Below are 27,598 nucleotides of genomic sequence, written 5' to 3'. Positions count from 1 at the left end.
TACATGTACCTGAACATTGGTACACGAAGAAATTTAAATTATAGTGTTAAAATTATTCTAGGACAGCATGTTTGACAGGATCAAAGGGAAACAGCTGAAACAATGACTTGACATACAGGTACAATAATTTTTATTTGTATAATAATCATACACATAGATTCTTATGATTACTGTAGGATACAGTAGAGGAGGCTAACTTCCATGTCCAAGTTAAACAGAGGAATAACATGAGCCTGATATAGAGCAGCTAAATGGTATGGAGCTCTCCTAAGAACCTACATTCTTAGGCCTTTTTTATACTCTCCTCTTTGGCACTTAATATTTCACTATGGGAAATATTTGAAACACCTCACGCTATTTGAGCTTACCTATAACAACAAAATTAACCTTGTTGCAGTCATTGTTTAAAAATAATATTGCAGGGTTCATTTATTCATTTCACACAAATTTATTAAGTAATTACTATATGCCAGCACTGTCTAAGTTCTGAATATACAACAGTGAACAAAACAGATCCCAAATCTTCACGTTCTCATGGGTAGAGACAATAAATTTGTACAACAGTACAGCAAATTTGTATAACATTTTCCTTGGCCAACCTTGAAATGCCCTACATAAAATACCTCCATTTCCTCTGTGATTTGGTCGGCCATTCACACAGATTCATATGCATTTGTAATCAAAATCTTTTTGGTTGAAAAGAAGATAATTAGGATAGTTCTACCCCTCGGTGTTTTAGAGACCCAGAGAGCATTAAACAGTGAATAACATCATCTTCCAACATCCAAATTCTTCCAACATGGATAAATAGCTGACAATGTGAATTATCTATAGAAAACAATAATTTTATATTTTTACTGGCAGTTAAAAATAGTAGATCATAAAACAACTTGCACACTGTTCTAAGATACACTTATTTCACCTCTTCAAAAAGTTATCCTGTTTGGAGATACGATATTTAAGGACAATCATTTATAAATTATTAATATTTTGAAAAAAATTTATAATTTCCTCATGAACAGGATCAAATCATAGGTAAGAGAGTTCCTTATTGGTTATTTAGGACCTGTTGGATTAACTATCTCTGTTTAGGAACTATCACTTACACATATCAGGGCTGATCATCCAGAATCAAAGTCTCATCTTCCCTGGGCCGTACTGGAGAAAAAAGTCACATATTTTGATATTGCTCTTTTTTCTTCATTTATTTGGCACCCTGATTATTAATAGTGATGAACAATTTTATGATAACTTTATTTCATGCTATAATTAATTAAATCAGAATTTTTTTATGTTAAAATACAAGAACTCAATGAGTGTCATTTTGGCATGATTTTAGGAAAAATCTTATGCTCTTTAGACACAGTCTAGTTTAATCAATAACACAATAAGAACAAAAACATCTACCCAGGTCATTTCCTTTAAAGATTTTACCAGATGGGTAAATAATGTCTAGTCTGATTATTTCTATTATCAGATCATAATTCTGACAGCAATATTTTCATTTGTTCATCTCACTTTCCACCAAGAATCATTATAAGCTTTGTATAATCAGTATATGCTTTATATGAACAAGACTGTGAAAGAGGTACAGTGGTATTTTAAGACCGTTCTTTCCCTCAGAGGCTTACAAGCATAGTAGGGGCAATTAGCATAATAGTAAAAAAACCCGACATTTGAATAGTGATTTATAAACTTTTTTTAAGTTTATTAATTTATTTTGAGAGAGAGAGAGAGAGAGAGAAAAACCAGTAGGGGAGGGACAGAGAGAGAGTGGGTCAGAGGATCGGAAGCGGGCCCTGTGCTGACAGCAGAGACCCTGATGGGGGACTCAAGCCCACAAACCATGAGACCATGACCTGAGCGGAAGTTGGACGCTTAACCAACGGAGCTACCCAGGTGCCCCAGTGATTTATAGCTTTTAAATCATGGACTATTGTGATCCTCACACCCTGTGACCATGGTGGGGCAGATAGTATTATTCCTAATATGTTCATGTTCATGTTCATGTTCATGTTCATGTTCATGTTCCTATAGAAGCAGAGCTTCAGACTTTCTCAATTTTACTCTGATCATTGTAGCTTATCTGGGACATGACCCAAATATTCCTGTGCTGCTAAAAGGACAATAATGTGTACAAAGTGATAATTTTATAAGATGTATCATAAGATTTCAGAGAAGAGGAATTTCCATGTGGGAAGGACAAAGGTGGCTTCTTGGTGGAGTAAGACATTGGAGCTAGATTTCCAAATGCACCTAATTGGTGACTCTAATTGACTGTCCAATATGACTTCACATTGGTTATGAGGAGTGTCTTTTTCTGAAGAGTTTCCCCAGGGCAGCCTTCATGTCCTGATTTCTCAGGCTATAAATGAAAGGATTTAACATTGGGATCACTGTCATGTACATAACAGTTACCACTGCATCCTTTAGGCTGTAACTAGACAGAGGGCGGAAATACATGCCCATGACTGTCCCATAATATAGAGTAACAACAGTGAGGTGGGAACCACAGGTAGAGAAGGCTTTGAGCACACCCTTGGTGGATGGAAACCTCAGGACTGTGGAAAAGACCTGAATATAGGAGATGATGATGAATAGTAAGGGTACAGAGAAAACACCAGCCCCTAGGTACATCACCTTCACATTAAAACGGATGTCAGAACAGGCAAGCTTGAGCAAAGGGATAGTGTCACAGTAGAAGTTGGCTACTTCTTTATTGCCACAGAAGGACAGACTAGATGTGAGCAGAGTGTGCGGGAAGGCATTGGCATTTCCAACCACCCAGGACACAACAACTAGCAAGACACAAGTCCGTGGGCTCATAATTGTTGTGTAATGAAGTGGGCGGCTGATGGCCACGGCACGATCATATGCCATCGCAGCCAGGATATAGCTATCTGTGTTACCTAAGGCAATCATAAAATACAACTGTGCTAGGCATCCTCCAAAGGAGATGGCTTTACTGTGCAAGAGATGGTTGGCTAGCATCTTGGGGATGGTTACAGAGGAGAATAAGATGTCAACAAAGGAGAGGTTGGCAAGGAAAAAGTACATGGGGATGTGAAGGTGAATGTCAGAGTGAATGGCCAAGATGATGAACAGGTTTCCAATCAATGTGATGGGGTAAATGAACAGGAAGAGGATGAAGAAGAAGTCTTCTTGTTCCTGCTGACCAGTAACTCCCAGGAGGATGAATTCCAGGGTAGAGGACTGGTTGTTTTCCCTCATGGCTCCTTTGTTAAGAAAGAGGAAGACGAATTCAGAATTATTTTGGAGTTGCCACGAATGTAATGATCTTTCTTACCCACCAGTTTTGATTAAGTGACCAGTAATCTTAATGATGAATTTACTAAACCCAGAGACAGCCCACATTTGTGGGAAAATATCCTTTTTGTTCAGTGGTACCGATCAACATTTAGCCCTTGACACTCATGTTTAAGAAGTGAGAACTGTGTGAATCAAAGATACCAATACTCCTCTATCCCAGAACCATCACTCAAACACCTAGGATTTAATCACTTCACAAAAACTTTTTATATTGTATGTGCTAGATACTTTGCTAAGCTTATGGAAAAACACAAATATGTGCAAAATACACTTTTAAACCCACTTCTCCAACATGTAAGACATAGTCCACTCTCAGGGACTTTATGTAATGGAAAAGCCAAAAATCACACGCATTTATTTTTATTTTTATTTTTTAAAAAATTTTTAACATTTATTTATTTTTGAGACAGAGAGAGACAGAGCATGAACAGGGGAGGGGCAGAGAGAGAGAAGGAGACAAGAATCAGAAGCAGGCTCCAGGCTCTGAGCCATCAGCCCAGAGCCCGACGCGGGGCTCGAACTCACAGAGTGTGAGATCGTGACCTGCGCTGAAGTCGGACGCTTAACCGACTGAGCCACCCAGGCGCCCCCGCATTTTTTTTTTAATTACACATGACAAAGGAAGTAAAGCATTTTGGAATCTTTGTGTTATTACAAGGACCAGCCATGAAATTAGGAATTGTTCCAATGGCCAAACTAATAGTGATCCTAGAGCCCAGGAAGTAGCAGGTGTCTATGCTGACATTGGATGATTGTAAATCACCAGAATCACGGGGTTTCACTCCTAGAAATAACAAGCCTAGTGAGTTTTCTCCCCAACTGTCCATTTTCAGAGAAGAATTTCGTCCCCTCTTTTGAAAGAATGTATCTCTTTAGAAAATTCTCTAATATCGATAATCACAAAGCTTTTCTCTTCTCTTCCTTTATTATTTCTTTTGTTGAGCCATCCAACTCCATACTCATTTCAACTACTGCTTAGTAAGTAAACTGTCAGATCCATACCTGTAGGCTTGATCTCTCTTTCCCATATTTCTACACTCAGCTATCCTGCAAACATGTCTGTCCAAACACTATACTCTGCACATTACAACCTAAGTGGTTTGCAAGCTTATCTGAGGAGGAAAATCATACTTTGCTTATGTCAATAACCCTAGAGAGGTCATTATAGAAAGTTGTTCACTGTGTGCACTCAATATTTCTTGGGTTAAATCAAGGTTTATTTTTGGGGTTCCTCACATATGGGAGATTCAGAAGCACACTCACTCAGTTTATCTCTCACTTCTACATCTTGTTGATTTTTCATTTGAAATAATTCTTACATAACTCAATTTTTCTACGTATACTTTCAGTGCTTCAGCTTAGATCGTCATCATTTTCTACCTGAAACTTTGTAATGCTGTCTTAATTACTTGAGTACAGATTCTCTGTTCTTTGAGTCGCTTGCACTGAGGCATACTGATGATGGCAGAGACTACTAGTTTCTTGTTCAAATCCTTGTTGTTCACATCTTCATAGACACAAAATTAAACTATATTTCCCACTCTTGCACTGAGGTGGGTTCATGTGACTGAATTTTAGCCAATGCATCACAATCCATGCATTCCAGTTCTGGACTTCCTCCAACTAGATGGAAATGGCCAGTAGGCTGAATGGGTTGGTGGTATCACACAGTGGGATGAACCTGTGTTCTTAGTTCTCCACATTCAGTGGAGAACCAAGGAAACATACAGGAACTATTATGTAGGAGAGAAATAAACTTTTATTCCATTGAAACCATTATATGTTTTGTGATCTCTTTGTTATTGTGGTTCAAGATATCCTAAATAAATCACTAAATTTTCTAAAGAGCACTCTACTCCATTAATGAATTAAGTCAATCAATCAATCAATCTATCTATCTTTTTTAAAGTTTATTTATTTATTTTGAGAGAGAGAGAGTGAAAGCAAGCATGAGGGGAGGTAGGGGCAGAGAGAGAATGAGAGAGAATCCCAAGCAGGTTCTGTGCTAATAGCACAGAGCCTGATGTGGGGCTTGATCCCACGAAATGTGAGGTTATGACCTGAGCTGAAATCAAGAGTCAGGCAACCAACTGAGCCACTCAGGTGACCCAATTCAATCTATATTTAATTTAACCACTAATTCTTAATGTCTCCTATAGTGCCTGTGTGAATTATATGCTAGGTACAGGGAAAGCTGTTCTCATTAATTGTTCCCCAAATATGATGTACTTAAAAAAGTCTTTGTTGGTTTTCTCTTTTGAAATGCCTTTCCCTACCTTCACACATAATATACAAGGGTTCAGAGGTTTCAATGAAGCTAAAGGGCTAAGAGACTATGGTATTTCATGTGGCCTATAACGTTTCAGAGGTGGGGCTTTTGGCAACATGGAGGATTAAGCTAATGTTGACAAGTCCCATTCCGGTTAAAACACATAGAAATTCTAGATAAGTTTTAAAACTAAAAAAAAAAAAAAAGTATATATCCAAATCTAAAGGGAATAAATGGGAATAGTTAGGTATGAGAAATAAGAAGAAAACTCAGAACAAGTGTTATAAGTCATAGTTGAAACCACTATAGCCCCTTCAGGTTTCCAACCACAAATAAGGCCCCAACGGCTGGATTCTGGTGTGTTAATTCCCTTTTGGTTCAGGAGATGCAGTCACAGATAAACATAATGTAGAGAGCTAATCTGAGTCCTGTGCATAAAACACTACAGTGATGTCATATTTGATTGTCTGCAAAGAAAACCCATGGAAATCTCTAGATCAACCAAGGATTCCCAAGGGAACCTCTAGAGTTATCAACAAGTTTGCTTGGTATAAACCAACATTAAACACAATCAATACTATACATATTTTTTTGTAATTAAAAAAATGTTTATTTTTGAGAGAGAGAGACAGAGTGTGAGCAGGGGAGGAGCAGAGACACAGAGAGCGGGAGACACAGAACCTGAAGCAGGCTCCAGGCTCTGAGCTGTCAGCACAGAGCCCGATGCAAGGCTCAAACCCATGAACTATGAGATTGTGACGTGAGCCAAAGTCAGATGCTCAACCGACTGAGACACCCAGGCGCCTCTACTTATTTTTAAATAGTAATAAATTAAATTTATAATTTAAAAAAAGACTCCTCATTCACAATCAGCAATAGAAAATATTCAGGAATCTAGATAATCCTAAAAAAGAAGTCCAACTAGTGAAAAAAGTTATAATACTATGAAGAACAAAAAAGGAATACCTAAAGAAAATGGAAAGATAAGCAATGTTAATGGCAAGACTTAACTATGAGAAACATGTCAGTTCTCTTCTGATTAATCTATGAATAGGATGCAATCCTAATCAAAATACCACAGATTTCTGTTAAACTTGAATTTAGCATGCAGAAAAATAAGGAAGCATGAAGAGCAAATATAATTTGAGTATATAGAATAAGAAGGTATTAATTACCATATCAGTCATCAAATGATTTACTATTATAATTCAAAGAGTAGTATTCGTGTAGGGAATGAAAAATAGACCTATGTGCCAGACTAGAAAGTCCAGACATAGGTCAAGTGTTTATTAGGAGTTAGGATATAACATAGGTTGATTTAGAAATGGGCAGAGAAAGGATGGACTGACCATTTTGTATATGGGGACACCCATATAATGAAGACAGTACTGAAAATAATTCCTAAAGATTAATTGTAAAAAGCTAAACTTCAAAGTATTTAGAGGAATATGTAAACATATCAAATCAACATGCTATGCTCAAACTTACACAATGTAGTATGTCAATCATATCTCAATAGAGCTGGAAAAATATTTAGAGGAAAATATGTTTATGATTTGGGGAAAATAATTGGTTTTTTATTTTTATTTTATTTTTTTATGTTTTTATTTTATTTTTGAGAGAGAAACAGAGTGCGAGCTGGGGAGGGGCAGAGAGAAAGGGAGACAGAATCTGAAGCAAGCTCCAGGCTCTAAGTTGTCAGCACAGAGCCCGAAGCAGGGCTTGAACTCACAGACCGCGAGATCATGACCTGAGCCAAAGTCAAATGCCCAACCGATTGAGCCACCCGGGTGCCCCAAGAATTGATTTTTTAAAACCAGGCACAAAGCATATAAAACATAAGAAAATTTATTCAAGTTGACTATTTTAAATTTAAAGCATTTATATGAAAAAGAGATTTATAAGAAAGGGGGAAAGGCAAGTCATGGACTGCAAACAGGTATTTGCTGCACACATAATTAAGAAAGGATTAATATTCAGAATGACAGAGGTTTCCTATACACTGATAAGAAAAGGACCAAAAATACTGTAAGAAGTAATGGGCAAAAAGGCTGGAACAGGCCAGCCATAGAGGAGGAAGCTGGTATGGCCAAGAAAGAAAATAAAAGATGTTTAACTGAATTAAAAGACAATTTAACATCTTTAATCTTGGGATGTGTAAAACTATGACAACTTCAAGTGTTGGGAAGAAATGGAAAGATTAATATTGCCATTGGAGAACAATTAGCCAACCTCTAGGAAAGCTGGAATTCATACACATGTGATTTAGCAATTCCACTTCTAGATTAGACCCTAGAAAAAGTCTGGCATTTGTGTTCCTGAAGACATCCATGAGGATGTATTGTCAATAGAAAACTTGGAAATGGCCTACCCATGGAGGAGTAGATAAGAAAATTATGCAATTTTCTTATGAATAAATTCTGTGCCTCAGTAAAAGTGAATGAATTCACCTGACAAATTTTTAAAAATAGGCTGGAAAAAAGGAAGTCACTGAATGATATATTCTGTATCACACATTATGTGCGCAATTTAATACATGGTGAAAGTATAAGTCCTAATTGGAATATACTAACAAGTCTAGAATTGTAGTTATCTCTGGAGTGAGAGGGACAAAAATGAATTTTGGATGGGAACAAAGAAAGGTTTCAATTATTTCTGTAATACTTTTTTCATTAAAAGTTTTGTAGCATAGGGGTGCCTGGGTGGCTCAGTCCATTAAGCGTCTGACTCTTGGTCTTGGCTCAGGTTACGATCTCACAGTTCATGGCAGCACAGAGGCTGCTTGAGATTCTCTCTCTCTCTCTCTCTCTCTCTCTCTCTTTTCTCAAAATAAATAAATAAGCTTTAAGAAAATTTTGTAGCATATAGACCAAGTTATTACATTTGCTAAATACAGATGGTGAACTTTTGTTAGGTTATTCTTAATTATTCTGATGTTTTAACAGTAATAAATAATTTTGATTTAAAATGAGTTTTTGCATGTTCGATGGTAATTGGGTCGAGAGGGTGGCCATAGCGCGGGGTGGCTCAAGTCCATTTTTCAGTGAATGGAGGAGATAGGATGTGTTCCTTGTGAAGAGGTTGAGAATAAATGGAAGTTATTTCTACTGGAAAGGGAATCCAGGGGCCATTATGATGCTCATCCTGCTTGTGTATATAGACATCTGCTTACTGAAATCAAAATTATATTTATAAAATGCAAATGTGATTGTGTCTGTCTCTGAAACCACTCATTGACTACCCATCATCCAACTGATGAACTTGAAGTTCCTTATCATGGAGAAAAACTCAAGAACAAATGGTTTAGGAAGAAATATGTTACACATTTTTGTCAGGAGCTGAGAATACAGGCACAAGACAGGGAGTGTTCAATACAGAAAGAAGTTCGGGTTTATATTGTGGAGCATTCTAACCAATGCAAGGACTTTATAATTTATTCATTAGATACTAAGAATTAGTATAGTGGATGTGAATCGCACTGTTTCTGATACTGGAGAAATGCAAACTTTTGTTTAATATAAACATAAGTATTTGAATATATACATTAAATGATAAACAAGACAACATTTTGAATGATAATCTGGTACAAGGAAAACCACAACATAATAAAATGAAAAATGACTAAAAAACATAAGAGCAAGTAACACCAGAAGAGAACTGGTTGGTATAATCAATGGGAGAACTGGAGAAACAGGGAACTAGAGCAGAGAAGTTTCTGAGCACAGGGACTGAGGATAGAGATACTCAGAACTGGATGTCAGGGTGTCATCATGGAGAGAATGCAGAATGATTTCTGCAAAATTCTTGGAGAAAAAGGTAACAGAAACTTTCGGCCCCAGGGCGAGGAGCTAGGAGGTACAAAAGCATGAATGCTAGAAGCAGAATAAGAGTCTTGAGTTCACAGGAAGTAACTCAGAGTTGAGGGCAATGTTGGGTCACTAAAACCACCTTTCTGGAAAATGTTTGTGCTCTGAAATGCCTGTAACATGAGTAAAATGGTGTGAAGAGAGTCTAGAAGGCACAGAAGAGGCCAAATGCTTTCCCTGGTCATTGGAAGCAGCAAACATGCTAACTGGACATCCTCTAAGTGCTTTGAGACTCCTCAAAGTTCAACTCTTTGCTACTTTGCCAATGAAATAACATAATTTCCTGAAGGGGCCAATGAGTATGCACCATTGTATGTGGGAGTAAAAGGAGGGTTTGTAGCTTTTCTTGGTGATAATGAGTGCACATACACACTATAAATTCAGGAGATGGAGAGAGTGCAGAACTAATATAACCAAACAAATGCCCCTTCCTCATCCTGTTTTCTTGGAGTAAGCCCAAGGAGAATTATCAGAGAGAAAGCGTCGCTGTTTTTCTCTTTGCTTTTTTTAGCCACCTGACCTTGAGAACTTGGGTTCTGGAGCCAAGGTTTGAGTCCTAATTTTGCTACTACATCTCTGTGTGACTTTAGGCAATTCAACTCACCATTTTTCACCTGATAAAATGACAAAAATACCTTACCTTTGGAGGTTATGTGAGGATCAAAGGAGCTAATGCAGGTAGTGCAGTTGCTGGCTATCTATCCTTGATTTGTCACTGTCATAAAGACCCTTTTCCACAACATTCACACCTCCTATTGAGGAGTCAGCTCAGATGCTGTCAAAGGGGTTTTGGTCCTGTGGCCTTCACTCCTCTTCCACAAGTGGGAAGTTCACAGCCAGCTGCTGAAACACTTGTGAACATTCCTCCCTGGGGAGGCAGGCATGCTGCAGAAAAGGTCAGTAGTAGGCCTGAAGAGTGGGTCTCTGGTCCTCTGTACTTGAGGTGAAGGAGTTAGGACTTGGATGGTTTGGACAAAAGAGCCTCGAGTTTCCTAATGATAGAGCAGAAGGGATGACTGTTCTAGATGGGCCATGAAGACAGGAACTCTAGCTTCCTCCTCAGGAAGCAAGGTGGTCATAGAATAGAGAAAATTAGGAATTCTTTACCAGGTTATAACATCTCTTGAAACGTGACTCCCTCAGGTCTTCATCCTGGCCGTAGTCAGAGTAATTGTTGAGACTCATTACACACTCCTATGGCTGTGCCCTGAGGAGACAGTGGTTCTCAAGAGTAATCTTTCCCAGAGTTCTTTTCTAGAAGGAAGTATGGGCAAGAGGGTTTCTTAGAGAATGTGTCTCCAGGGTCCAAGCTCTGAGCTGACCTTTTCTAGACACTTTGTTGGCATATGGGCTCCTGGCACCAATTGGAACATCCTGTTGGGTGTTCCAACATATATATATCGTGTGTGTATATATACACACACACACACATATACACTGCATTTAATGGAATATTATTCAGTCACAAGAAAGAAGCCAATTCTTCCATTTACATAACAATAGTGAACCTAAGGGATCTCAGTGAAATTAGCCAGACATAGAGACAAATAGTGAATGATCTCATTTCTATGTGTATTACAGGAAAGTCACAGTCATAGTAACAGAGAGTAGAGGATCGTTTATCAGGGCCTGGGGGTGTGGGAGAGAGGGAGATCAATTTTTCTGTGTGGAATGATCCTGGCATTTTAGGAGTAAATTCCACTTGGTCATGGTGTCTAAACCTTTTAATGTGCTGCAGAACTCTGTTTGCTACTGTTTTGTTGAGGATTTTTAGATCATTGTTCATAAGGGATATTGGTATGAAGTTTTCTTTTTTTTTCTTGTAGTGTCTTTGGTTGTTTTGGTATTCTCACAGAATGTTAGGAAATTCCTCTCCTCTTCATATTCTTGGAAAAGTTTGAGAATGATTGGTATTAGTTCTTCTTTAAATGTTTGTTAAAATTCACCAGTGAAGCCCTCAGGTCCACAGGTTTTCTTTGTTGGAAAATTTTTCACTACTGATTTAATGCCCTTACTTGTTATAGGTCTATTTAGATTGTTTGTTTCTTCATAATTTAGTCTTAGTAGGTTATGTGTTTCTAGAAATTTGTGCATATAATTGTGCATAATCCTCTCTTACTATCCTTTTTTATCTCTATAAAATTGGTAGTAATGAGTCCACTTTCATTTTTGTTTGAGCTGAGATAACCCTCTAATATCTCACTTTATATCTGCCTAGTCTTTTCAATTTTTTAAAAATTCAATTTTTAATTATTAAAATTTTTTCCAGTCTTATTGAGAATTAATTGATATACATTACTGTGTAAGTTTAAAGCATACAGCATGATGGTAGGATTTACATATATTGTAAAATCTCTACAATAGGTTCAGCTAACATCTTCTTACAGAGATATAACAAAAACGAAGAAGAAAGCAAGGAAAAACTTTCTCCTTGTGATGAGGACTCTGGAAATGTACTCTCTTAACAACTATTCTTTTTTTAAAGTCCATAATCACATATTACATAATGATATACACTTCATATACTATTAATCCTTATGAAGAAAATTGCAAAAATCAACTGAGAAACATAAAACTTTAACAAATAAAAAGAATACCATGTTCCTGAATGAGAATATTAAAGGTAAAGATGTAATTCTTAATTTATAGATTTAAAAAACTATTTTATCATGAGTTTAAGGCACTCTAGGAGAATATAAGAACAACCAAAAATATTTTAGATTTATAATGCATCTTAGTATTTTTACTTACTTATTTATTTATTTTTAAATTTATATACTTATTTTGAGAGAGAAAAAGAGAGAGAGAGAGAATGAGCAGGGGGAGGGAGAGAGAGAAAGGGGGATAGAGAATCTGAAGTGGGCTCTGTGCTGACAGCAGAGACCCATACGGGGCTCAAACTCATGACCTGAGCTGAAGTTGGACGCTAACCGACTCAGCCACCCACGCACCTCACATCTTAGTATCTTTTAAAGCAAGCATTCCTTGTTTTATTTTTATTTTGTTTGCTATTTTTATTTTTCAAATAATTGACCATGTGGTATCAGTACAAGGACCTGAGCAATCAATGAAACAAAAGAGAAGTAAAGGAATAGTTCCATACATAAAAACTTGAAAATATTGAAGATAGCATTTGAAATTTATGAGGAAATGATTCAATAAATGTCAGTAGAACAACAGTCTAGTTAACTGGATAGAAAATGAGCTTTGTACCAACTCACCATATGTCAAAATGCTTTTTAGGTTCAATAAAGATTTAAATATAAAAAATAGGGGCGCCTGGGTGGCTCAGTCGGTTAGGCATCCAACTTCAGCTCAGGCCATGATTTCGTGGTTCATGGGTTCGAGCCCCACATTGGGCTCTGTGCTGACCATTCAGAGCCTGGAGCCTGCTTCCGATTCTATGTCTCCCTCTCTCTCTGCCTGTCCCCCACTCACACTCTGTCTCTCTCTCTCTCTCAAAAATGAATAAACGTTAAAAAAATTTTAAATATAAAAAATAAATATCAGAAGTAGCAAAAATAAATAAAAGGGTATTTGTATAATTTGGAGGGTGGAGAAAGCCTAAGCATGATATCAAAACCAGAAACCATAAGTTATGACATTAACAGGTGTGAACATAAATATTTTAGATATTTTCTTATGCCAGGAGAATGCAAAGTGCGCAAAAGCCATGTCCAAAAAAAAGTTATAGGTTACATTGTTTTTACATCCTTTCTCCAAAGATAAATTTTAGATTTAGGTAGATAAAAAATTCAAATTTATTGAAAAAAAAAAAAAAACAACAGAAAAACACCAGGAGAAAATTTTAAATCTTGAAATGGGGAAGGGCTTCATACAACACCCAGTGCTCATCACAAGTGCCCTCCTCAATACCCGTCACACATCTAGCCCACCCTCCTGTGCACCTTCCCTCCAGTGACCCTCAGTTTGTTTTCTATAGTTAAGAGTCTGTTTTATGGTTTGCCTCTCTTTCCCCCCACTTTGGGCTCATTTGTTTTGTTTCTTAAATTCCACATGTAAGTGAAATCATACAGTATTTGTCTTTCTCTGATTGACTTATTTCGCTTAGCATAATACTCCCCAGCTCCATCCATGTCATTTCAAATGGTAAAACTTCATTCTTTTTATGGTTGAGCAATAGTCCAGTATACATATGTATATACATACATACATACCACATCTTCTTTTTCTGCTCATTAGTCAATGGACATTTGGGCTCTTGCCATGATTTGGCTGTTGTTGATAATGCTGCTATCAACATTGGGGTGCATGTATCCCTTTAAATCTGTATTTTTGTATCCTTTGGGTAAATACCTAGTAGTGCACTTGCTGGGTTGTAGGGTAGTTCTATTTTTAGCTTTTTGAGAAACCCCCATACTGTTCTCCAGATTGGCTGCACGGTTTACATTCTCACCAGTGGTTCAAGAAGGTTCTCCTTTCTCTGCATCCTCACCAGTGTCTGTTGTTTCCTGTGTTGTTAATTTTGGCCATTTTGAGTATGAGTATGAGTTGGTATCTCTTCGTAGTTTTGATTTATATTTCCCTGATGATAAGTAATGTAAGAATATATTTAATATATGAAAGTTCCTTTTCATCCAAGTCTGAACTTTTTATGTGTTCACTGAGTTGTCCCAGTTTTTCGCTTTTACAGGTCTCATTAGTAATTTCCCCTAAGGAAATGTTTTCATCTTTGGAATTGTGTTGTCTCTTTGCTGCTGACAGTGAAGCACAGATCTCTGACTTCATCAGTGCAGGATCCAGTATAGGAAGTTCTCTCAAGTCATCGCTTGGTTCTTTTTTTCTGGAAGTTCTATGTGCTTAAAGTCTGTTGATTGGTGCTGTTTAGAAATACTGGGCCCCTGGCTTATCATAGGAACCATTGAAATAAATGAATGCCCTTCATTGGCGATCCCAGAAAGGTGTGGGTCATCTTGAATGACATCAATTAAGAGGACATCTCCTTCATATGCTTTAAGAATATCTGGAAACTCGATTTTAAATTCTGAGAAGTTCTTAGTCATTTCTCTGCCACTAACTTCAGAGGAAACTGGTTTGAATGTTTCTTGTTCATTAGAGCAGAAGACAGACCTTTTTTCTATACACCCAAGATCACAAGAAAAATATTTCTTTCAACTGTGAGAGAAACAGCTTCATTATTGAAAACAATATTGCCTGATTCAGAGATGTAGTTACATGGTTTATTATCATTACCTTGCTTTAAAAGCTTGGAGAAATACTACAGGAATCCTTGCAGCTGCACGAGTCAGACTTAGCTTGCACTGGAGTTACGCTATTTTGTATACTCAATGATTGAGGTCCTGAAGTTCCTGTGGAGATATTTTCTTTACTCCTGTTTTGTCTTACCTCTGCTCTAGGTAAATTGTCAAGAAGTTCTAGGGAACCATATGCTTCTCTCTCTCATGATCTGGCATTTATTTCTTTTCTTTTTTTCTGTGTTATTCTTAAGTGATGGAATTTTAAAAATAGCTGTCCTGTGTTCAATATTTTAATCAATTCTGGAACCACAAGTGTTTGCTTAGCAATACATGCCTTTTTTTAAAAGTTTATTTTTGAGAGAGAGAGAGACAGACAGAATCAGAAGCAGGCTTCACGTGGTCAGCACGGAGCCTGATGTGGGGGCTCAAACCCATGAACTGTGAGATCATGACCTGAGCCAAAGTTGGACCTCAACCAACTGAGCCATCCAGGTGCCCCAAAAATACATGCCTTTCGATGAATAACTTTGCCTGTAGAGTTATTTGCTTCCTGGTCATACTGTGAAGCCCTGTCAAATTAAGTTTTGTCAAATTCCCTCTAATTTTTTTTTACTTCCTGCTGAGTTTTGAGTCACATTGGTTAGCTGAGTATCTTCAGCGGTATTAGAAATTACTTTCCGTTTCACCTTCAACAACTTTAAAGATTTAAGGGTCAAAATTGTTCTGGGGGTATATGATGAGGGAGCAGGAGGCAGGCTAAGGGGCAAAGCACAAGCTAGCACACCCCTCACTGCAATCCCCCCTCACCCCCCTGCGGGTGGGATATGCGTGATATTCCTTGGACACTCCAGGCTACCCAAAAACAGGAAAGGACCAAAAAAACCCAAATGGTTAAACTGTTAAGAGTTTCCACCAATTTATCAGAAAAAGACAATCCATCAACAGAACTCCCTACTGTCTTTTGTTCTTTTAACGTTTATTTATTGTTGAGAGACCAAGAATGAGCAGAGGAGGGGAAGAGAGAGAGGGAGACACAGAATCTGAAGCAGGCTCCAGGCTCTGAGCCATCAGCACGGAGCCTGATGCCAGGCTCAAACCCAGGAACCACGAGATCAGGACCTGAGCCAAAGTCAATTGGTTAACCTACTGAGCCACCCAGGTGCCCAGGAACTCCCTACAGTCTTAAGGTTAATGCTTTGCTAGAGGCAAAAACAACCTTAGCTTGACAATAGCTAGGCCTCCAATAACCTGTGAGTCTTTAGCATATGAAAATCCCTTTAGGAACTACCTCTTCCCACCCCCCCTCATAAATCCATCACCCCCACACTTACAGTGCAGTTCTTCCTGCCCACGGGTCCTGTCCCTATGCTTTAATAAAATCACCTTTTTGCACCAAAAAAACAAACAAACAAACAAAAAAAACTACCTCTGACCCACTTCTGCTAGGTTCCTCGGACTTCATCTTTTTATCATCAGTGATTATAGGTTCCTTTATAATCATTAAAGTCGGTTCTACCAGAGAGACTGAATGAAGACAAACAATTTATATTAGAATCCAATTTTTCTTTACTTGAAGATTCAGTTTCTTTCTGTTATGGTACTCAGTCATCAGTATTGTTTTGTGACAGCCTAACTTCTTTTCTTCAGCGTCATTGCTCAAGCCTTCCCATGAAGATCTGTTTTCAATACGATGACGATCACTAGGTAATTTCACTACTGAGCTTTGCATCGACTTAAAATACTCTTCTGGCTTCCTGCCTTTAACTCCCAAGGTCTCTGAAGCCTTCTTTCTTCCGAAAATGGCTTAAGTGATGACTGGATCATCACTTCAGGCTTCAGTAACTTTTCTTTTTCCCTTGACAGACTTGCCTCTTCTCTCTGTTTTAGAGAGAAGGGCCACCACTCCCTTCTTTTGCCTGCTTTCCTCCTGAACCCTGGCCTCAGGGCCGCAGCCTCCCACTTTGTCTGGACCTAGCCACTGGCCCCATTTCTTCTGAACCTCCAGCATAGCCTTGCCGCCACTGGGGGGGGGGGTGGCGCACTGCTGGGCCAAGGGCAGCGGCATCCACCTGGCTGACTAGCGCTGCCCACAGTGAAGGCCCGCTGCCCCCACTTTCATTCCTGATTTTAGAAATTTGAATCTTCTATTTTCCTTAGGCCATCCAACTAATTTTTTGTCAATTTGGTTGATCTTTTTGAAGGACCAACTTTTGGTTTTATTGACTTTCTCTATTGTTTTTCTATTCTCTATTTCATTTTTCTCTGATCTAATTTTTTTTGTTTGTTTTTTGAGAGAGAGAGTGGGGGAGGAGAGGATGAGAGAGAGAGGGGGAGAGAGAACTTAAACTTCTTAGTGAGACCCAAGGCAGGGCTGGATCTCACCATGTGAGACGGTGAACTGAGCCAGAAGCAAGAGTTGGAAACTTAACCCACTAAGCTACCCAGCCGACCCTCTCTGCTCTAATTTTTATATTTCCTTTCTTCTGCTAGCTTTGGGTTTTAGTGTGTTCTTTTTCTAGTTCCTTGGGGTGTGAAGTTAGGTTATTGATGTGAGATCATTCTTATTTTTTACTGTAAGCAGTTTTATCTAGTAATTTCCCCTTTAGCACTGCTTTTGATGAATTGCAGTAAATGTATCCTTCAATATAATTAAAAATGTTTTTTAATGTTTATTTATTTTTGGGAGAGAGAGAGAGAGACAGAGTCAGAAACAGAGTACAAGCAGGGGAGGGGCAGAGAGAAAGGGAAACACATAATCTGAAGCCGGCTCCAGGTTCTGAACTGTCAGCACAGAGCTTGATACGGGGCTCAAACCCGTGAACTGTGAGATCATGACCTGAGCCGAAGTCCTATGCTTAACCGACTGAGCCATGCAGGTGCCCCTCAAATATAATTTTAAATAGGAATTTTAAATGCTAATTGAAATAAGTCAGAGAAAAGACAAATACTATATGATTTCTCTCATATGTAGAATTTAAGAAACAAAACAAACTACGGGGGGGGGGGGGAGAGGGGCAAACCAAGAAACAGACTCTAACTATAGAGAACAAACTGATGTTTACCAGAAGGGGGGTGGGTTGGGGATGGTTAAATAGGTGATAGGGATTAGGAGTACACCTGTTGTGATGAGCACTGGGTGATGTATGGAAGTGTTGAGTCACTAAATGGTACACCTTAAACTAATCTTACACAGTATTTTAACTAACAGTAATTTTAATAAAAATAAAAAAATAGGAATGTTCAACTCTTAAAAAAACTAGGAATTTTAGCAATGAGCATCCTCATGTTTCTCATGACTTGAGTAGAAATGCCTCCCTTCTCCCGTTATGAAATTAGCTTTTTAATAGAGATATATGTATATAATATCATGTTCCTGAAACATCAATCGATTTTCCAATTAATGATGATTTTTAATGAGAAATGGGTTTTGAATATTGTTAAATATCTGAAGCTTTCCCATTATTTTTCCTAATATGTAATTTCCTAATTGAAATTTTCATAATGTGTATTATTCTTTGCACTCCTGGAATAAGCTCCATGTGGTGAAGATATTGTCTTCTTTTAATGTTTTATTGGCCCCTTCTCATATTTTTTGAGAATTTTTGCATCAAGCCATATCATCTGTGGTTTTAGTTTTGTGCAATATTTATCAGGTTTTAAAATCACCAGTGCAAGTGCTTTAAAAATGATTTGGAAGGTTTTTCCTTTCTGTAGCCTGAACGAACAACTGTCCTCAGAGGATATCTATCTTGCTATCTCTTTCTTCAGGATAGGGAAGGCATAATGTTAGAATAGAAACACTTCCTTTGCTCTGCTTTTTGCCCAGGCCCATGGCCCAGTGCTACACCATTTAACAATGTCCAGGACCTCCTGGGAAACCGGAGGCATGAACAGAACGTGATAGCTGTGATTTATATTACTGTCATCTCTCTTTGTGAATTCCTTGGCATTTTTTGTAATGGCATTGGGTACGTTTGGATGTATTGAATGATGGTGATGAGAATGGGAACCTAGATAAAGGACCACTTCTCTCTCCTGCTTTAAAGCATGAAGATGAAGTGAATACTTCACGTGTTGGGCTTCACATGTGGCCAGGCACATAAAATTGCTCAATAAATTGTAGATAAGAATTCATTATTTTCATAAATAAAGGACAGTAATGATAAATATTCTTTTTAAAGCACAAAGAATAATAAAGTTTGATACCATCTATGTGAGTCTGTGTTTCTCCCCTCTGCTCTGTAGCTCACCTATTGCCGTGGCTAATATTTGTCAAAATCCTGGTCATGTCTCCTGCACACATCCCGACTTCCTTAGATATCTCTCCTTAGTATTTCATATCTTCTCTATGGGCCAGCTGTTGAATCAATGAAACATATTAGGCATCGGGAAAGCTGGGTTCAAAATCCTCATTTGTTCCTTCTAATTGAAAGACATCAGATAAGTCACATCACCTTTCAGAGATCTGGTTTTCTTGTCTGTAAAAGAGGGCCATTATTATCTATGTTGCAGGACTGTTTTGAATATTAAAAAAGACAATTGTATATGTGATATAAAATACATATGCACACACATTTTTAGATGTTTAATGAATATCCAATTTAATAAATATTTAGTTCTTAATTTTTCTGAGGCTACATGGTATATTGAACTTCCTTTGTAGCACTCATCACTTTGTTCCTTATGAAGGCTACTGTTTCATTTTTTTCCAAACAAGTATTTGTGTGACCACTCAAGAGTATAATTGCAATGCACTGAAAATATACAGTGCAATGGTCTTTGACAGATAGCACATTGAGAGAGACACATAGCCTGACTTGCAGGGACATCAGTCAAGATTGTACAAATTTCTTCTTCCACTAGAATCTTTATTCTCCATTATGGAGCACTTTCTTGAAATTTAGACATTCTACAAGAGTCCACTAGATGATCTCATCCATTTCTAAACTTTCCATGTATCAACTCCACTCTGATTCATGCTCTGTTAATTTTGCTGCGATGTTTTGTATCTTCATTGTACAATTTATTAATACTTCCATGAGATGTCCCACAGGAACCCTTTAAAATCTGCCCCAAGTGCAAATAATTTTTAAAAAATCACTCTCTCCTTCACTCTTTTTATTACAGGCATCATTTATTGTTATAAAAGTTATTGTATTCTATTTTTTCTATGTCCTCATTACTTTTGCATCTAGATTCTTTGTCTATATCTTCATTGTCTCTTCCTAGGGGGCTCTGAGATGCCCGATTAAATTCTTGGTCTCCCCACTCCACTACTCCCTTACTGCTTTCTCTCTCTCTCCAATCCTGGATTAAAGACAACCCCCCCCTCATTGCTTCATGCAGATCTCTTCTTCTTTTTAATGTATCTACGTATGTCTATCTACCTATCCATCATCTATGTATTGATTAATTCATAAAGAGAAGTATTGTATTTTTTTAAAGAAAAATATCGTAAACACTCATTGACCCACCACCCAACATGACAATTAGGACTTTAGTAATAACCTCTATATGTTGCTATCCCCTTCCATTTTCTTCAGTCTTTCCTCTTGGATGACCCTTCATCTTGAATCCTATACTCGTTGTTCTCATGTTTTTGTTTTAATGCATTTTTATTGCATCTACGTCTATTGTCACAAAGTGTATTTTTGGTTCTTTAGTAGCTAATAGCCTTATGAAAAGGTTATCAATAATAATCTTTTGGGATTTACATATTTCAGTTTATATTATTATGAAAAGATTTACCAGATTGCAGCAAGACTCTATGGACTCTTCAGAAAATAAAGGATTCCTCTGCTGGTTGAGTGGTCGATCCCAATTAGAAGGACATTGTGTTGATACCACATACTGGGCTGCCAGGAGGCCCATGCCTGTAGCCATGTCTGGGATGCATTAGTATTTCCATGAACAGAAATAGAATAGAAACTATGTCAACAGCCCTTCCCAACACACCCAAAAAGACAGGAAGTACTACTGAGGAGTCAGATCCCCCAGGAATGAAAGTTGGGGTCACTTCAGCAGGTGAGGACTAAGTGGCAGAAGGTTGGCAACTTTTCTCAAAGACCTGAGCACCAGATATGAAATTCTTCTGAGCTCCCAGGTCCTGGGAGCACCACTGTTTCCATTTAGAGCCTTCTGTTCTAACGGAAGTAACTTCTTCCTGTAGTTAATAACTTTAAGGTTACACCAGCATCCATCTTTTATTTCTTGTAGTCACTTTCAGAATACATGAAAGTATCTAATTCTTTGTTTTAAATCATTTGTATTAAGAAATAATGGATATGTTTGTTTATTCCTTTTTTTAAAGTGTTTATTTATTTTTGAGAGAGAGAGAGAGAGAAAGAAAGAGAGAGAGAGAGACAGAGTGCGAGCAGGGGAGGGGCAGAGAGAGAGAGGGAGACACAGAATATAAAGCAGGCTCCAGGCTCTGAGCTGTCAGCACAGAGCCCAATGCAGGGCTTGAACTCATGAACTGCAAGATCATGACCTGAGCTGAAATCAGATGCTTAACCAACTGAGCCGCCCAGGTGCCCCTATTCATTTTTTTTTTTTTTTAGATTCTACAAGTGAGTGAAATCATATGGCATTTGTCTTTCTCAGTCTGACACTTCATTTTGCATAAAACATTCAAGGTCCCTCCATGTTGCTGCAGATGGTATGATCTCATTCTTTTTAATGGCTAATATTCCATTATATATATATATATATATATATATATATATATATATATATACTGCATCTCCATATCCATTTGTCTATCATTGGGATGGGCAAAATGAGTAAAGGAGAGTGGGAAATAGAGTCTTCCAGCTATGGTAGGAATAAGTCATAGGCATAAAATGTACAGCATAAAGAATATACTCAATGATATTGTAATAGCATTGTATGGCAACAGATGGTAGCTATACTTGTGGTGAGTGTAGGGCAATGTATAAACTTCTCAAATCACTACCTGTATACTTGAAACTATGTAACATTGTCTATCAACTATACTGAAATAAAAAAAATTAAATAATAAAAATAGTGGGTATGATTTCTCCTTAAACGGATCAAAAGTAGGGGCACCTGAGTGGCTCAGTCGGTTAAGAGTCTGACTTTGGCTCAGGTCATGATCTCACAGTTCATGAGTTCAAGCCCCATGTTGGGCTCTGTGCTGACAGCTCAGAGCCTAGGACCTGCTTTGGGTTCTGTGTCTTCCTTTCTCTCTGTCCTTTTCCTGCTTATGCTCTGTCTTTTTCTCTCTCAAAAAAAAAAAATTAAAAAAATGGATCAAAAGTAACTTTCAGAAATAGCAGGTATATGATGGATGGGAACGAATGTCAAACTGATCATGCCTGATCATTATCAGGCTACATTTATTCAATTGCATTCCTTTATTTCACCTCCATGTATTTATTGGTTGCACTTTAATGACCAACATTGGAAGAAATAGAGTGATGTGTTAAGATAGGTCTTGCCCTCAAGGTTCACAAGCAAAGTAGGGATGATGAAGCATGATAGTCCAATTGACAATAGTCCAATAGACATTTCAATAGGGACTTACAACCTTCAAAGCATGAAGTACTGTTACCCTCACACCCTATGACAGACAAGGAAGACATTCTTATTTTTATTATTTAGATACGGAAATGAAGTGCTAGTCAGTAGCGTAGCTGGGACATGATCCCAATATTCCTTTGCTGTAACTCTGAAAAAGGAACACTAACATCTATATCTATAATCTCAATGGGATGTCTCATGAAACTGTTACAAGATCTGATAAGACTTCAGTGGCTGGAAACAAAAGTGGCTTCTTGGAGGGGGAGGGGATTGCAGCTGGATTTTCAAGTGCAGCCTAATTGATGACTGCATTCCTCAATATGTCCTCACTTGGTTATGAGGAGAGTCTTTTGCTGAATAGTTTTCCCAGGGCAGCCTTCATGTCTCGGTTTCTCAGACTGTAGATGAAAGGATTTAGCATTGGGGTCACTGCAATGTACATCACAGTTATCACTGCGTCCTTCAGGCTATAACTAGTCAGAGGGCGGAAATACATGCCCATGACTGTCCCATAATACAGAGAAACAACAGTGAGATGGGAGCCACAGGTGGAGAAGGCTTTGAGCACACCCTTGGTGGATGGAACCCGTAAGACTGTGGAAAAGACCCGGATGTAGGAGATGATGATGCATAGTAATGGCACAGAGAAAATACCAACCCCTAGGTACATCATCTTCACATTAAAGTAAATGTCAGAACAGGACAGCTTGAGTAAAGAGGCAGTGTCACAGTAGAAGTTGGCTACTTTCTGGTTGCCACAGAAAGACAGACTAGCTGTGAGCAGAGTGTGGGGGAGGGCATTGGCGTTTCCAACCACCCAAGACCCAACAACCAGCAAGACACAAGTCCGTGGGCTCATAATTGTTGTGTAACGAAGTGGGCGGCTGATGGCCACGGCACGATCATATGCCATCACAGCCAGGATATAGCTATCTGTGTTAGACATGTCAATCATGAAATACATCTGTGTTAGACATCCCCCAAAGGAGATGGCTTTGCTGCCCAAGACATGGTTGGCTAGCATCTTTGGGATGGTTACAGAGGAGAATAAGATGTCAACGGAGGAGAGGTTGGCAAGGAAAAAATACATGGGGTTGTGAAGGTGAATGTCAGAGCGAATGGCCAAGATGATGAGCAGGTTTCCAATCAATGTGATGGGGTAAATGAAGAGGAAGAGGATGAAGAAGAAATTTTCCTGTTGTTGCTGACCAGTAAGTCCCAGGAGAATGAAACCAAGGGCAAAGGACTGGTTATCTCCTCTCATGGATCCTTCAGCAGAAAGGGAAGAGGAATCCAGCATTATTAGTAAATTTATTGTATGTAATGATATTCTAAACCAACATTTTTAACTTCTGTGGTTGCTGTGTCTATACTTGGGTTTACTAAATGCATAGATAGCCAATATGTTCTAGGGAAAATCCCTGTTTGTCACTGGACCTAATTTCTCTGTGTTAGAAAGTTTGTTAGGCTTTGTGGAAAAATTATACATATGTGAAAAACAGTTTATCCATTTAGTCATATATGACATAGTCTTTACTCTGTAATACCTTACAACTTAATGGAGAAGGAAGAATCACATGATAATTTTATTACACATGGAAATGAAAGGACAGTGTTTTGGATTCTTTGCAAAAACTCTCCAATGCAAGGGGTGGTTCATACCAGGGTACAGTGAACAATTAGATATTGTTCCACTGTCCAGACTGAGGGTGAACCCAGAGCCGGGAGGTAACCAGGGTCTGTCTACATTGGCATGGAAAGTTGTAAATCAGAGGACCACTGGAGTTAGACTGTAACAAAGGAAGAATTGGTGTTTACTCTCCAGGTAGCCAATTTTGAAAGTAGATATTCACCACCTCCTTCAACAGATTTTATCTTTATTCCAAACCCTTAAATTTATGGAATCAAGTTTTTCTCTTTGACCTTGCCTTACCTCTTTTTATTATTTCCTCTGGTGACCCATCCAACTCCATTGTGGCTTCATCTCCTGCTTAGTAGACTCTAGGTATCTGTGGGTAGACTGTCTTTTCTTCCCATATTTCCATGCACAGTTATCCTACCAACATGTCCGACTGAGCCTCATCCTCTGCACATCCTCCCTGAGGAGACAGCAAAATGCTTGAGAAAGAGAACGATATCTTATTTTCATCTCCCTTCCAGAGGTTATTTAGAATATTAGTTTACACACCAATATGTTTGTAGTCAATGGTTTGAATATAGCCAGGTTTATTTCATGGGTTCTCCCGAGAGGGATGCTACCAGACATTGTCACTTAGGTTATCCCTCATCTCTACACCTGATCTTGTTGATTCTTCCTTTTAAATAATTCATACATAAGTTTTCTTTTTTATATGTACATAAATTTTATACTTATTGTTTCAGTGCTTTAGCTTTGACCACCATCAATTTCTACCTGAAATATTGTAGTGCTCTCTTAATTGTTTCTCTGCTGAAGAAGGTTCCCTCCTTTCATCCACCTGGGCTCTGAGGCAAACTGTGCTAGAGACTACCAGGATATTACCTGAATCCCCTTTGTTCTTTTCTTCCTGGGCATTCCGCTAGATTACATACCCAGCCTCCCTTGCGCTGGAGTGCGGCAAGTGACTGAGTTCTAGCCAATCCGTCCATGTTCTGCTCTTCCTCCAAGTTCTCTGTCTCCTTGGGCCAGCTGGATGTAAATGGCCAGGAGGCTGACGGGAATGGTGGAATCACAGGTGGAATGAGCCTGTGTCCCTAGTGCTCTTCATGCAGGAAAGCTACCCACCACCAGGCACACCCACTTGGACTACTGTACAATAGAAAAATAACTGTATTTTGTGTAAACTATTGCATATTTTACATGTATTTGTTACTGTGGTCCAGGATATACTAAGTAATTCACTAGATTTTCTAAAGAGACCTGGACTCAATAATTAAATCTATCTGTAATTAATTTAATTACCAATTCTCAGTGTCTCCTATAGTACACATTGAAATTATATGGTTGGCAAGGGGAAACAGCTAAAATGATCTCCCTCTAAAAATGATATGCATTTTTAAAAAAATCTCTGCACCTAAATGAATTTGATTTTCTCTCTTAAATGCCCTTTCTCCTGTACACAAAGGACCATATTATTTCAGGGTTGGGAGGGTTCAATAAATGGGATGGCTCAGAAATTATGGTTAGCTGAAATGGTAGAGAAGTATAATATTTTAGAGGCAGTGTGTTGGTAACACGACAGACTTAGCTGATGTTTGATAGGTATATCCCTATTAAAACATATAGACAATCTATATTAATTATTAAAGGAAAAGAAAAAACACAGAGCTAAATCTAAAAGAAAGAAATGGTATTACAGAGGTAGGAGAAAGAAAAAGAACTCAGAGCAGGAGCTGTAAGCTAGAGCCGATGCTGTGGCATCTCTGGAAAATCTGGCCAAAAATCCATATACATCAGGGAATTTATATTGAGCCTTTGGCATAAGTGCTGGAAGCATTGTCCTATCTAGGAAGAGAACACTAGAAGAAATTTTTGCCATATAAGAATTGGAAGAAAAAGAACAAAATGGAAAGAATTCACAGAAAAATATGATTGTCTACAGAAGAAACCCATGAGACTCCCTATATGAATTAAGAATATTCAGAACAATTATTTGCTATAAATCAATATTGAAAAATCAATACTGTTGATACACTTTAAAAATACATTGCAAAATATTATCTCTAAAAGATTCCTATTCCCCATAGAAACAGAAAATTTAAGGAACGTAGAAATAATTCTAAGAAATGAGGTCCATAAGTCAGAGAAAGACAGATATCATGATTTCACTTATATGTGGAATTTGAGAAACACAACAGATGAACATAGGGGAAGGGAAGGAAAAATAAGATAAAAACAGAGAGGGAGGCAAACCATAAGAGACTCTTAAATACAGAGAACAAACTGAGGGTTGCTGGAGGGGATGGGTTAAATGGGTGAGGGCAATAAGGAGGGCACTTTTCAGGATGAGCACTGGGTGTCAGATTAGAGAGATGAATCACTGGATTCTACTCCTGAACCCAAGACTACACTGTATACTAACTAACTTGAATTTAAATGAAATAAAATAAAATAAATAAAATGAAATGAAATAAAATAAAATAAAATGAAGTCCAAGACTGGATTATAAAATTACAAAACTTTGCTGAAGGACAACAAGAATACCATAAAAAATGTAGACTTAAGCAATGTTTATGGAGACTAGTGTTTTAAATATGTCAATTCTCTTCCATTAATCTAGGCTTTGTTGCAATTCCTGTCAAAATACCACAGGTTTCTTTTAAAAATGGACCTTAGTAAAATGACCCAAATATTCATGCATGAGAACAAAGAGCAAAGAAGAACTGATACAACTATAGGAAGAGCATAAGGAGAGAGGAATGCCCTATAGCTATGGAAATTATTTCCCTTGGTACTTCATGTGGTGGATTAGCTCTGGCCATAGGGACTGACAAATGAATCTGTGTAACAGACCAGAAAGCCTAGAAATAGATCAAGTATTTCTTAGCAATCAGTAGATGACATGGTTGATTCAGAATCAGGGAGTGGTTGTGCTAACTGTTGGTAAAGACTGCTGGGACAACCGGGTATCGTACATAACAAATGACACAAAGAATGAGTCCTACTGGATTGACTGTGGAAAGCAAAACTTCACCAACTTTAAAAGGAATATGTTTATGATATCAGGTTAGGGATTGATTTCTTAATCCAGACACAACGTGCACAACATATCCGAGAAAATGTTGTGACATTTGTCTACTTGTAATTTAAAACATTTGTATGGGGGCGCCTGGGTGGCTCAGGTCCTGATCTCGGGTTGGCGGGATGGAGCCCCACGACAGAGAGACGGGCTCCTTGCTGAGTGTGCAGCCTGCTGAAGATGTTCTTCCTCCATTTCCTTCTGCCACTCCCCCACCTGCACTCTCTCTCCCTCTCTCTAGAAAGAAAGAAAGAAAGAAAGAAAGAAACCAAGTCAAACATTTGTATGAAACATACACCATAAAGAATGACAAATCATGGACTGGAAGAGGTATATGCTGCACACATATCAATAGGACATTGTTGTCCACAATACAGAAGATTCCTACACACTAAGAAGTAGAGCAAAAACCCAGCAGGAAGTAATGGCTTGAATTAGCAAGTCATAAAAAAGCAAGTCATAGAAGAATATAGAAATGTTCAAACAAATTAAAATAAAATTCAATTACCATCCTCATCTTGGAGCAGCTGTAAAGTCTGACAGTTCCAACTGCTAGGGAAGAAAAATTCATTTTATCATTGGAAAGCAGTTATCCCATATCTAGGAAAGCTGATAATTCTTACACCTGTGTTCAAGAAGATATTCAAAGGATGT

The 27,598-nt window shown here is 38.1% G+C and overlaps 2 protein-coding genes across 2 annotated transcripts; both read right to left on the bottom strand.

Annotated features, from left to right (window-relative positions):
- Positions 1 to 2,301: 2,301 nt before the first annotated feature.
- LOC124513622 (olfactory receptor 1A1-like) lies at positions 2,302 to 3,231 on the bottom strand. Its single transcript, XM_047081746.1, has one exon. It carries the CDS (start codon positions 3,229 to 3,231, stop codon positions 2,302 to 2,304), a length of 930 nt encoding a protein of 309 aa, XP_046937702.1.
- Positions 3,232 to 22,560: 19,329 nt separating this feature from the next.
- Positions 22,561 to 23,490, bottom strand: LOC124513609 (olfactory receptor 1A1-like). Its single transcript, XM_047081734.1, has one exon. It carries the CDS (start codon positions 23,488 to 23,490, stop codon positions 22,561 to 22,563), a length of 930 nt encoding a protein of 309 aa, XP_046937690.1.
- Positions 23,491 to 27,598: the final 4,108 nt, after the last annotated feature.

The sequence above is a fragment of the Lynx rufus genome, unplaced genomic scaffold, assembly GCF_022079265.1.
Source record: "Lynx rufus isolate CCGP_SWC_20201006 ecotype Redwood Valley unplaced genomic scaffold, mLynRuf1.p SCAF_18, whole genome shotgun sequence".
NCBI classification, from domain to species: Eukaryota; Metazoa; Chordata; class Mammalia; order Carnivora; family Felidae; genus Lynx; species Lynx rufus.
The sequence above is the reverse complement of the archived record's forward strand: the minus strand, read 5'-3'. Positions and strand labels throughout refer to the sequence as shown.

What these genes read in the sequence shown, in the direction of transcription:
- LOC124513609 (XM_047081734.1), bottom strand. Translation starts at nt 23,490, where the DNA reads ATGAGAGGAGATAACCAGTCCTTTGCCCTTGGTTTCATTCTCCTGGGA.
- LOC124513622 (XM_047081746.1), bottom strand. Translation starts at nt 3,231, where the DNA reads ATGAGGGAAAACAACCAGTCCTCTACCCTGGAATTCATCCTCCTGGGA.